Source organism: Cervus canadensis, chromosome X (assembly GCF_019320065.1).
Source record: "Cervus canadensis isolate Bull #8, Minnesota chromosome X, ASM1932006v1, whole genome shotgun sequence".
NCBI classification, from domain to species: Eukaryota; Metazoa; Chordata; class Mammalia; order Artiodactyla; family Cervidae; genus Cervus; species Cervus canadensis.
Genome location: NC_057419.1, coordinates 95714765 through 95728121, shown reverse-complemented (window position 1 = coordinate 95728121; position 13357 = coordinate 95714765). Strand labels below are relative to the sequence as shown.

Sequence of the window (13357 nt, the reverse complement as noted above, 5' to 3'; positions counted from 1 at the left end):
GGCATTGAAACATGTAAATTATCATATGTGAAATGAATTGCCAGTCCAGGTTCGATGCATGATACAGGATGCTCGGGGCTGGTGCACTGGGATAACCCAGAGGAATGGGATGGGGAGGGAGGCGGGAGGGGGGTTCAGGATGGGGAACACATGTACACCCATGGCAGATTCAAGTCAATGTATGGCAGAACCAATACAATATTGTAAAGTAAAATAAATTAATTAATTAAAAAATAAATAAATAAGCTCTTACCTGTTAGATTAATTATGAATAGGAAAAGTAAGACATTTTACCTTTATTTACTCCTGTCTATCTCTTCCTTTCATTATGAAGATCCAAATTTGACCTGTATCATTTTCATTTTCTCTTAAGAATTTAACATTTTTTACAATGCAGGTCTACTGGCAACAAATTCCCTCACTTTTTATTTGTCTGAAGAAGTCTTTATTTCTCCTTCACATCTGAAGGAAAAATGGATACAATATTTTAGGTTGATTGTAAATTTCTTTCAACACTTTCAATATTCCACTCCACTCTGTTCTTGCTTATATAATTTCTAAAGATGTGTTTCTTATTCTTATTCCTCTATAGGTAAGTTCCCCCCACCCCGAATCCTTTCAAGATTTTTCTCTCATTTTTCCCCACTTTTTAAAGTTAGAATATGATCCGTCAAGATGTAGCTTTTAAAATATTTACTCTGCTTGGTATTCTCTGAACTTCCTGCATCTGTGTTCTGGTATCTTTGGAAAATTCTCAGTTACTATTACTTCAAATATTTATATTGTTCCTTTCTCTTTCTTGTATTTTGGTAACATAGGTTACATGTATGTTATTCCTTTTGTAGTTATACCTCATGTGTTCAGTATTTTGTTCCTTTTTTGCCATTTTCTCTTCTGTTTGCATTGCAGATTAGGAGATTTCTGTTGACTGTCTTCAAGATCACTTATTCTTTCTTTGGCCACACCCAGTCTATTAATGGCCCATGAAAGGCACTGTTTATTCCTATTACAGTGTCTTGTTTTCTAGCATTTCCTTTTGATTCCTTCTTAGAATTTCCATTTCTCAGGTTGTATTACCAATCTATTGTTTATATTGTTCACTTTTTCCATTTGAGAGTTTAACCTATTAATCATGGTTATTTTATATTCTCATTCTGATCATTCTCTGCCATATCTGAGTATGGTTCTGATGGTTGTGTTGTCTTTTCAAAACTTTTTCTTTTTAACATGTCTTATTTTTTGTTTGAAAACCAGATGTAATGTATCAGAGAAAAGGAAATGAAGTAAACATGTCTTTAGAGTAAGATTTTATGTTTATGTGGCTAGGAGTTAAGCTGTGTTTACTGTTTTCTGTAGTTGTAGGTGTAAGAGGCTAAAAATTCCTATAATGTACTTGTTTACATCTCCACTGTTTCTTTCAGTTCTCCTAGAGACTGCTTCTGAGGGTCTCTGAGCCTGGCCATTCTTTCATCTGAAAGCCCTTGACTGGTATGGTGGTAAATATACTCTGTAACACTATGATAAAGTCTTAGTCTTTCCATCAGCCCGTGCCTTCAGGCTCTGACCTTTACAAGTGTTTCTCAGCTTTCCTCCTTTTCTTAGATGAAACACGAAGGCTTGAGGAGGTTGGAGCTAGATATTTCTCTTTCCTCCAGTTTCGGTAAAACTCAAGTAATTTAGGCTCTGCTAAAGAAGTTTCCCTTGAGGGCATGCCTTTGTTAAGAAGAAAGAGTGCTGTAGGCTCATTTCAAGATAGGTGCCTTTCCCTCCTCCCTTGCCCAAAGCATAAACGAACATGTCTCTGATCTTCAGCCTGAAACCCTGGACAGGCTCTTGGAATCAAAGCTCATGAAAGTATGAGGCACCCCTAAGATTAGATCTCATGGAGTTTTTTTAACTTTCAAGCTAGTCCATACTAGCCCTATAGTGACTCATCAATAATTGTTTTAATTCATATTGGTTCCTGCTCCTGGTTTTCTGCTCCCAGTGCACTGTGATTCTCAGTATTTGCCTCACTATCTCAAATTCTCAGAGCAGGAGTTTGCCCTATGACCTCAATTCTCTGATGGATCTAAGAAGAGTTGTTGGCTTTGATTTTGTTCACTTTTTTCTTGTTGTAAGGGTGAGAGTGAAAACTTTCAAACTTTTTTAGCATGACTTTTTAAATAATAGGTCTTAACAATAAAACTTTTTAAAGTAGTGATTTCTGTCACCTGAATTTAGTATTTTTTTTTTATTTTGTCAGTATTCACTATTGCCTATAACTTGCCTTCAATATTAATCCTTGGAGTGAGATACTTCTGAAGTTATTTGAAGTATATCCCAAAATCCCCTCATTTGTATCCCCCATTCCAAAACCAGTCCCTTCAGTGTCAAACATTCTGCAAAAACCTGTTTCTATCTTCTCTCCTAGAAAATGCTTCCTTCTTTTGTTTAGGCAGAGTCTTCTCAAGCCATCTCCAGCTACTTTAGTAAATAATAGTCTGTTGTTGTTGTTGTTTTTTAATTCCATTGTAAGCATGACTATATCACCCTGTTTTACCTCATTCCTCCTATAATTTTGTCAGCTATGTAGATTTTGTCCCCTTGTTTAAATGTTAATGCTTACTGGGAGCAGGCACCTGGTCTTTTAATGCTTACATTTCTCTAATACCAATATCTATCACAGAGCTAGGCACTTAGAGAAATGACAAAGAATCATTGATAGATTGTTATAAATCAATATTTGTTAGGAAATTGTGACTGCTCTGCAGAGTGATTTATAGACATAAACACCAACTTGATCTTTAATTCCAAAAAAGCAAGTCCCCTCTATATTTTCAAGAGCTGATAATTAAGACACCTCATATATATTAATAGATGGATGAAGGATCATTTTTCAAATCCTCTCTCCAGATTCTTTCTGCAGCCTGTGAAGAGCTGTTTTTGGAAACTGCATTAGAAATGAAGAGGGAAAGGCTTGGTCTGGCGGGACAAGATCAGCTTTCTGCCTCATGCCTGGCAAAGGCTGTGGCTGCCCTACACGTGAAGCTTTAAATCAAATTTAATTTGTGGTGCTTAAGCAGCTTCTGGCATTAAAGGGGGTTATTCCATCGTGGGTCACACAGAACTAAAAAATTGCATATAGTGCGATTTGCACATAGCAGGAAGAAAATGGAATAAAATTCAACATAAACTGTGAAGACAGTAAATTCCCATTTTTCCTTGTTTAGGTTTATGTTGGGACAGGAGAAAGAGAGGAAAACTGCAAGTTTAGCCAGGAAGAAAAAAATTAATAGACTACCAGCAAAATACAATTAAGAAAATTCTTATACTAAGGAGTTTTACTCAAGTTATAAATGCCAGTATTATAAACTCTCTGATATGTATATTATTGGAAGGTAACAGAAATAGGGTTAATTTTTAAAACGTGTATTGGGGATATAATCTGTGTTTAGGATTTCAGTATGGGGGAGTCTCAGATTCCAAGAACTCCCTTCTACCAACCCAACTTTAAGCCTTCCCTTCTCTCAGAGGGGATCCAGAAGAGATTCATCTAAGCCAAATTTAAGTATCAATATGTATAAATACAAATATATTTGGAGGAGCCAAAATTTAAACAGTTACCCTTTGGATAATGAAATGTTGGTATTTAATGACATTCATTTGCACTTGCATCTGCTATTTAATCTGAAAATCACTTTAAACCATTTTACCCCCACAACAAAGTTAAGGAGGGTAGGTATTTTTCCCAACTTAAAGATGAGTTATATTAAGGTGTCATTGAGTTAATTACTTTGTAAGAATCCAGCTTGAGCTTGTAAGTGGGAGGCCCATATTTATAAGCCAGTTTTCTGAGTACAGTTGTCTTTTCCAACTTTATGCTAAATGCTGGTAAATCAGGATGTTCTTCACTGCCTTCATAACCAGGTATCCAAAAAGGAGATGAGAATTTCCCTCTTGAAAATTCATGTATTTAACAACCTCACCCCAGACCTTAATGGCAGGCTTTCCACTATTTAGATTCACAATTTGCTCTTTCTTTGGTCAAAAGCAGGAGATAGAAAGTAAAAGTCAGCAGGGTACCCACTTTCACCTCACCCAGGAGGCAGCTGGCTACTGGCGAGAATATAGCTCTCCAAAGAAACAAGAGACGCACCCCTCAGGAAAGTTTCCTGGCAACTCAGCTCCTCTGTGAAGAACAACTGTTACTGGCCATTCAAGACCTGCAACCTCACTTGAGAAAGCAAAAGACAGGACTATGAAAAAATACACATAAGGCGGTTTCTCTTGTGAGGGTAGGAGGGTGCAGAGGGAAGGAGAAAGACAAATGGCGAGCAATGTTGTGGAGGGGGTGGGAACCAGGGCCATAGTAGTACGTTGGAGGATTAGGGGTATATGCCTGCATCGGACAAAAGGCAGGAGAAAGTAGAGAACAGGCTTCTTATTGATATTTGGGGATAGAATGCCACTAACCACCCTTAGTTTATTTCTCATAAAGCAATCCTTTTCAAGGCTTTTGAAAAGCCTTTTTAACTGTCTTACCCCCTGTTGTCAAAACTCTAACACAAACCCTACATTTCTACAGATTTTTTCCCCTTCATGTTGTGATGCAAAAATCCAGTTTGTTTTCATAAGCTCAGCTTAGAATATGGAGCCCAATGTCTCCTCCTGTTTGCTACACAAATCATACTGGCTTCATTTATCAAAGCCTAGTGGCATGTTAATATTTCTTTTTGCTGAGTGAATTCCTCACGTTTTTTCCTTTCCCATCTGATCTTCACATTAAAAGTCACTTTTTGTTTCTTTTTGAAGTTTTTGCACATACACTCATCAGCCTACTGGAGACCTTAGTGAGCTACATAACTATCTTCAGTCTTTGCATGACTGGGCTCTCCCCAAATCAAACCAATTTAGCCAAGAGTACTCTCCTTTATTTCAGGCTCCTCAAAGAGCATCTTGGAGAAAAAGAAGTTGAGTTGGCACTCATCTTTGATTCAGTGGTGGAGGCTGACCTGGCGAATTATACCTGCCATGTGGAAAACCGAAATGGACGAAAACATGCCAGTGTTCTGCTGCGTAAAAAGGGTATTTATTTTTATAACTGTTACTATAGTTTGTTTAGCTATGTAGTAACTATTGAAGTTAGGTATGTTTCCTGGTCTGATTTTATTATCTAGTATAAATTTCTATTAATCATTTTTTTTTATTTTTAAGGAAAAATCTCTCTTTTGCTGTGGATATTAGCATAAAATGCCTATGATCTTCATATCATTAGAAAATGGACAGATGACATGAAATATTGTTAAATTGTGTTAAATCCAGTGAGATTGCTGGGCCATATGGTAGTTTTATTCCTATTTTTTCAAGGAATCTACATACTGTTCTCCATAGTAGTTGTATCAGTTTGCATTCCCACCAACAGTATAGGAGGGACTCTGTGACAACCTGGAGGGATGAGGTGGGGAAGGAGGTGGGAGGCGGGTTCAGGATGGGGGGAACAAATGTATACCTATGGCCGATTCATACCGATGTATGGTAAAAACCATCACAATATTGTAAAGTAATTTCCCTCCAATTAAAATAAATAAAAATTTTTAAAAATCCAGTAAGATGAAAAAATACCTTGGTTATAAGTATTACATAAGATTTGATGGGCATTGATATTTAAATTTTTGTCTATAGTTCACCTTCATCTTATATTGCTTAAAAGAAATACTAGTGATTTTACTATTGGATAAGAAACAGTCACTTTTTAAATTCCCTGACTAGAATATAAATAGAAATAAGGACTAGTATCATATAATATTTTACCATTGTTATAATGAAGATTATGAACAATATTTCATGAAATGACCTGGTGTTCAAGGCCTTCATCAGGTGCATATATTTTTAAATAGTTTGGCCTTTACGTAGATCACTCTCAGAGATAATTCCATATGGGGTGGAAATTGCACATAATGGGCAAAGAAAAGAAACTATAAATATACAAATAGAGAAAAGTAGATATAGAAATAACAATTCCGGCAGCTGGAGCAGCTTCCGAGATTGGCTCTTACCCTGCCACGACTCCTGATTACTGCAAAAGACTAAATACTTTCTGTATATGTGCATCTGGAAAAGGTTTTGTAAATGTAACTGAACAAATGTTCTCAATCAGTGTTCTTCTTGTCTAGGCTATAGAGCAATAGAACAGATTCAATCAGCAAGGTCACTAGTTATACCTTGTAGCCAAGATGGAATTTCTATTTTCCCGCCAGCTCTAATACTTGACCTTGCCCAGCAGCTCTAGGAGAAGCAGGGAAATGTCATTAGTCTGAGAATAATGCTTTTATCTCTCTAGCACCATTTCTGACTCTGCTAGACATGATTTTGTTTTAAAATAATGGAGTGTTTAAGTATAGAGGAGTCTAACATGGACAGTGAAATGAGACCATGCTTCAGGAGATCCCAGTGCAGCCACTGACTTAGCTACCTGCCTTAGTAGGAGTAACTTGTCTGATTAGACAGCCTAAACCTTACTTTCCTCATCTATAAAATAGGGGTAATAATACCTACCTTGCAGAGTCACTTTGAGGTTCAAATAATAATGATATGATATGAAGTATATCATGCTCAAAGTGTTATTAAATGGAGCTTGCATGCACTTAGCAACCACTTGTCCACCTACATGAAAGGCAGGCATTGATCATGTCCAGATAACCTTGTTGCAAGGATAGTTTTGTTCCTGTCCACCTCAGTCTCATTTTAGGCTTAGAGATCCTCCAAGCCAGACTTGACTGCACCTAAGTATCCTCAGTAACTTGGGCAGTGTCTCACCACTAATAGGCACTTAGAACCCCTTCTGGTTAATGAAAGAATAATGTTCTCTTTTATTATTGAGGAGCATGTATAGCAAACATTGTGTTAGGTATTAGGAAATAGACATCCTTAAGTCTGCATGGGGTTTATAGTCTGCAGGGCAGTGAGGGCACAAAGAAAGACAAACCTTACTCATGAAACAAAAAATTGCACAAAATATATAAAGTGTTATAATTAAAAACTTGCTCAGAGGAAAAAATAATGAGGGGGGTCTTATCATATGGTCAGTCAGTAGAGGTAGAAATAGCCTTGAGTTTTAAAATAAATCCATTTTCCTTTGATAAGTAAAGTAACCACTAGCAGCCCTTCACTTCTAATAATCTGACACTAGAAACCAAGGTACACTGTAAAACTGCTGCCTCCCACGGCTTCTATAAGGAAATGTGTCTAAATCATGAATAACTGAGAATATTAATTCCCATCTTTCTAAACATTAGAGTTCCCCAGGCTTCAGGTCCCCTCTTCTCAGTCCCTAGATGAGTTCATTCCATCTCCAACTCAGTTTTGCTCATGATTTATTTGCTGCCATCTCCCAAATTTATGTCTTTAGCTTGGACTTCTTGCCTAAACTCCAGAGTTGTATTCCTAACTGCCTATTCCACAACAATTCAAAAACTTCACTAGCAAACATATCTAGTAGGCATATCAAGCTTCACTTGTCCCACTCAGGATTCCTGATTTCTCCTCCCTATAAACTTGATCCTCCAGTTGCCTTCTCCATCTCCATCACCATCCTTCCAGTTGCTCAGGCCAAATATCCTTGGAGTCATCCTTGACTTTTTCTTTACTCACACATGCTATATCTAGTCTAGCAGGAAATTTGATGGCTATGCCTTTACAACACATCAACACTGAGCACTTTCCCCACCTTTATTGTTGCCATCTAAGTCTGAGCCACAAGCATCAATTACCTGGCTCACTGCATTTTCCCCCTAACTGGTCTTCCTGCTTGTCCCTTGTTCCCTTACAGTCTAATCTCAACACAGCATCTGGATTTATCCTTTAAATACTCAGGTCAAATCATATCATTTCTCTAGTCGGAACCATCCAATTACAGAACCTTCAGTTCCCTGGTGACTCAGTTGGTGAAGAATCTGCCTGCAATGCAGGAGATGCGGGTTTGATCCATGGGTCTGGAAGATCCCCTGGAGAAGAGGGTGGCTACCCACTCCAGCATTCTTGCCTGGGAAATCCCAAGGGAAGAGGAGCCTGGTGGGCCATAGTCCATAGTATCACAAGAGTCGGACCTGACGTAGCAATTAACCACACCACCACCACATTGTTACACTTAGAATGAAACCCAAAATCTTTGCCATGTCCTCCAAGACGTTTCTGATCTCATTTTCTACCACAATCTGCCTTAAACTTTGCATACACTAGCCTCCTTTCTATTTCTCATGCTCACCAAGCATGGTCCTGGTTCCTGATCTTTGCACTTGCTACTTCCTCTGCCTGGAACACTCTTTCCCCAGCAGTTCCAATGACTCACTACCTCTTTTCTCACAGATCTCTGTTTAAATACTATCTACTCAATAGGCCTTTCCCTGGTCACTCTTTATAAGATAGTACTACCCAATCTATTTCTTTAAAACATTCTTTTAGCTTTATTGAGTTAAAAAAAGTGAAAGTGTTAGTCATTCAGTCATGTCCGACTCTTTGTGACCCCATGTACTGTAGCCCACCAAGCTCCTCTGTCCATGGAATTATCCAGGCAAGAATACTGGAGTGGGTAGCCATTCCCTTCTCCAGGGGATCTTCCTGACCCTGGGATTGAACCCAGGTCTCTCGCATTGCAGGCAGGTTCTTTACTGTCTGAGCCATCAGGTAAAACTGACAAACAAAATTGTATGATATTTTAAGTGTACAGCATGATGATTTGTAAGTTGTGAAATGACTCCCCCCATTGAGTTAATTAACAATCACCTCACACATCTATCTTTTATTTCTGTGTGTGTGAGAACATTTAATTTCTACCTTCCTGGCAAATTTCAATGATACAATCCAGTGTTATCCATTATTGTCACCATTTTATACCTTAGCTCCTCCAACCATATTCACCTACCTGAAATCTGTGCCCTTTTACTAATCTCACCCTATTTTCTCCCCTACCCTCCATCCCCTGACAAACACTTTTCTCTTTTCTGTTTCTATGACTTCAACTTAAAAATAATTCCACATATAAGTGATATCATACACTATATTTAGCTTTCTCTGTCTGTCTTATTTCAGTTACCATAATGCCCTCCAGGTTCAACCATGTTGTAGCAAATGACAAGAATCTCTTTCTTTATTAAGGCTGAATAATATTCTGTTGTGTGCTATGCTTAGTCACTTAGTCATGTCTGACTCTTTGTGACCCCAAGAACTATAGCCCACCAGGCTCCTCTGTCCATGGGGATTCTCCAGGCAAGAATACTGGAATGGGTTGCCATGCCCTCCTCCAGGGGATCTTCCCAACCCAGAGAGCAAACACAGGTCTCCCGCATTGCAGGTGGATTCTTTAGTATCTGAGCCCCTCAGGGAAGCCTATTCCGTTGTGTACATATGCCAAATTTTCTAGATCTATTCATCCGTTGATGGACTACCCATCACATTCTTTTCCCTCTCACTTGGCTCTATATCTGTTTACTCTATTTACTACTATCTGATATCATATTCCATATTTGTTTTCTACTAGTCTCCCCCAACACCCAACACATACACACATTAGAATGTAAACTTCATAAAAACAGGGACTTTTCCCTGCTTTACTTATTGCTGTATCCCAAGCACATAGAATATAGTAAGTGCTCAAAGGCATTTGTTGGGTGAAAATGGTCCTCCTAGATGACTAGAGCAGTTAGGTGGAGGATGGATGATAAGGACTGGTAAAGAGAGGATTTCCCTGAGATCTGGACTTGACTGGTATCTATTCTGGGTTATCTGAATGCATTTCTCTTTTCAAAACATTAAATTTCCAGATTGGGGGATAAAAACACAAAGACCTCAATAGCCAGGTAGATGTGGCAATTAAAAGAAAAGGAAGGCTGGATATTAAACATAGGCTACAGAAAACATGCTGTGCTTTAAAGGGCAGTCATTACTCTTTCATAGAAGATTATTGTCATGCTTCCTGAAAAGTGAACCTATGGATATGAGAGCTTCAAAGTTTCCAAGTGAAATTGAAAGACTGAATATACAATATTTTGATTTTTAAGTATTAGTATCGACTTTTGGGGAAACATACAGACCAAAAAACCTTTTTTTTCTGGCCCATGGTATACCAGTTTGTACTCTCTGTTTTAGGTAGCAGTTGAATTTTTTCACTGTGCTTCACAAAAGGATGCAGTTCATCTTCCCTTATTCCATTTTACTTGGGAGCTCTCAATAGTATGGTAGATGTTCAGAAAAGAACAAGAAGCCCTATGGTCCTGATCTAGCATATTAAATCAGACTGAACTCTAGTTCATCTTGCAAAATTTCAGTTATTTCCTTTAAAGTTGAACTTTTCAGGATTTATCACAACATAGCCTGGCATTAGTAGCCACAGTGTTTCCATTTGGAATATGAGTATGGCTCCTTTTATGGAAAAATAACTTCCTAATGATACAATCAAATATCTAAATGCCCTAAGTGATCATTATAGAGAAGAAACATTTCATAAATCTTTTCACAAAGGGAAAGGACCTTTTGTAAAGTGACAACTCATGTCTAATATATACAGTTAACAGTGTCAGCCTTTCTCAAAGCAAGATGCCCCTTACCTATGTATGCATCTTCTACCTGCATTTACTAACCTACCACTTCCTCGCTCTCCGATAAACTGTTTGCCAGTAAGTACAATGAACATTTTAGTAAGAAATTCATTCTAAGTTATTTGAGTAGCCAACATTCTGAACTTAGTGCTAGGAAAATTCTGATGATTATATTTTCTCTGGGTGTGCTCCCTTTACCACAGACACATATCAATGAATCTCTCTTTCTCTTCATTCCTAGTGCTACTGCCTTACCCTGAATCCCCAACCTGTATAGGAAACCCTCATGTGGGATCTCCTAACCTGTTTCCCAAATTATGAGCAAGCTCAGAACATTTCAAGGCCCTTGACTTCAACTGCTGTTAGTCCCATCTTATGTTGTCTGATCTTCGCATTCAAAGTGAAGAACTGGTTGGGTTCAAACTAAGAAGGTTACAAAGAACTACACTTGTACTTTGGGTGCCTAGAAAAAGTTACAGTCACATATATGTTTCCTGTTCTGGCTATCTCTATCCTTGTGAAGTGTATACATGACACAGTTCGAATAAAATGACTTTCACCTTCTCAGTCAGGAAATGTCCCTGGAAGTATAGATCCTGCTGAGATGGAAAATGGCAGTTGAAAACAGAAGACAAGAGAAAAGCCAGGTGTCATCTGGTTGATGGCAATTCTGCCCTCTGATTATAGGATACATGTTTCCCTTTTAATGTGACTGCCTTGGCTGAATCAAGGAATACTGGCTGAATCTCAGGATCTAGATCCACAGTTTTCAATGTAAACAGCCATCATTAGGTAATATCTTTCAAAGACATTTTTATAAAATGAACCCCAAAACCACAAAGGGACTTTTCACACCACAACTTTCTTCCATAAGTTTACTGCTGAAAAAGGTGTCTACTACTTGGGAGCAAAAATTGTTCCTGCTGCTGAAGTTTTCCATCCACCTAATAGCAACTCTACTCTGTAAATAACACAGAAATTGCTGGGGAAAAATCCCATTAAGTGACTTTGAAAACAGTTCAAAGCTGTTCTGACCAGAGAGACACTGAGGGAGAGAGACAGAGTTCATAAAAAATTACAACATTAAATGAACATTTTGCAACAGGAAAAACATGTTGAATCAAGACAATCAATAATCTAAGATCAAAGAGAATTCAGTTTTCAGAGTAAACCAAAGAAAATCATATTGCTCTTTCAATTTAACACTAGCTATTAAAATGCATAATTGATGTAACATGCTAAGAAAACAAGTGAAGATTATGATATTGCAGCCCCACAGACGTTTCATAAGCAAGCTTGCCTTATCACCCACATAGAGGCAGGCAGTGGTTCCTAGGGAGTCACTTTCTATATGGAAGACAGGAGGCAGAGCTAATATGACATAGGATTGATTTTTATCTGAAGTTTTGTGACTTAATTTTCCAAATGACCACCTCTTACAGCAGGCAGGATAGAGACAGATTCCAATTTCCTGTCCCTGCTCATATGAGGCCCTTCATAATTCTACTTATTAACATATTTTGTCTTTCAAAGCAGCTTCACTGACTTTTTCCCCCCCATCCTCCCCCTCTTCCTACTCAAAAAGTATAGCATCATATTTCTTACATTTCTTCTTAGTGACTCTCCTGACTGGCTATGTTGTCTCTGGCCACTACCATCTCCTCTCTTACTCCACCTCCTTTAAAATACCCAATTCTCTATCTCCCCATGAAACCTAAAACCTTTACTCATATGCTGGACTCCAAGGAGCAATATGTGAACCATGAAATTCCAGATGTTCAAGATGATTTAGAAAAGGCAGAGGAACCAGAGATCAAATTGCCAACATCCACTGGATCATCAAAAAAGCAAAAGAGTTCCAGAAAAACATCTACTTCTGCTTTATTGACTATGCCAAAGCCTTTGACTGTATGGATCACAATAAACTGTGGAAAATTCTGAAAGAGATGGGAATACCAAACCACCTGACCTGCCTCCTGAGAAATCTGTATGCAGGTCAGGAAGCAACAGTTAGAACTGGACATGGAACAACAGACTGGTTCCAAATAGGAAAAGGAGTATGTCAAGGCTGTATATTGTCACCCTGCTTATTTAACTTCTATGCAGAGTACATCCTGAGAAACGCTGGGCTGGATGAAGCACAAGCTGGAATCAAGATTGCCAGGAGAAATATCAATAACCTCAGATATGCAGATGACACCACCCTTATGGCAGAGAGTGAAGAAGAACTAAAGAGCCTCTTGATGAAAGTGAAAGAGGAGAGTGAAAATGTTGGCTTAAAGTTCAACATTCAGAAAACTAAGATCATGGCATCTGGTCCCATCACCTCATGGCAAATAGATGGGGAAACAGTGGAAACAGTGGCTGACTTTATTTTTCTGGGCTCCAAAATCACTGCAGATGGTGACTGCAGCCATGAAGTTAAAAAATGCTTACTCCTTGGAAGGAAAGTTATGGCCAACCTAGACAGCATATTAAAAAGCAGAGCTATTACTTTGTCAACAAAGGTCCATCTAGTCAAGGCTATGGTTTTTCCAGTAGTCATGTATGGATGTGAGAGTTGGACTATAAAGAAAGCTGAGCACCAAAAAACGGATGCTTTTGAACTGTGGTGTTGGAGAAGACTCTTGAGAGCCCCTTGGACTGCAAGGAGATCCAACCAGTCCATCCTAAGGGAGATCAGTCCTGGGTGTTCATTGGAAGGGCTGATGTTGAAGCTGAAACTCCAATACTTTGGCCACCTGATGCAAAGAGTTGACTCATTGGAAAAGACCCTGATGCTG

At 38.4% G+C, this 13357-nt stretch overlaps 1 protein-coding gene across 1 annotated transcript in view; it reads left to right on the top strand.

Moving 5' to 3' along the window:
• The window catches only part of IL1RAPL2 (interleukin 1 receptor accessory protein like 2), a 1253914-nt gene that overhangs the window by 1218565 nt on the left and 21992 nt on the right, over positions 1-13357 (top strand). Inside the window, exon 8 of the mRNA XM_043459580.1 lies at positions 4922-5067. Within this exon, the coding sequence (XP_043315515.1) occupies positions 4922-5067 (146 nt within the window). The remainder of the gene's footprint in view (positions 1-4921; positions 5068-13357) is intronic.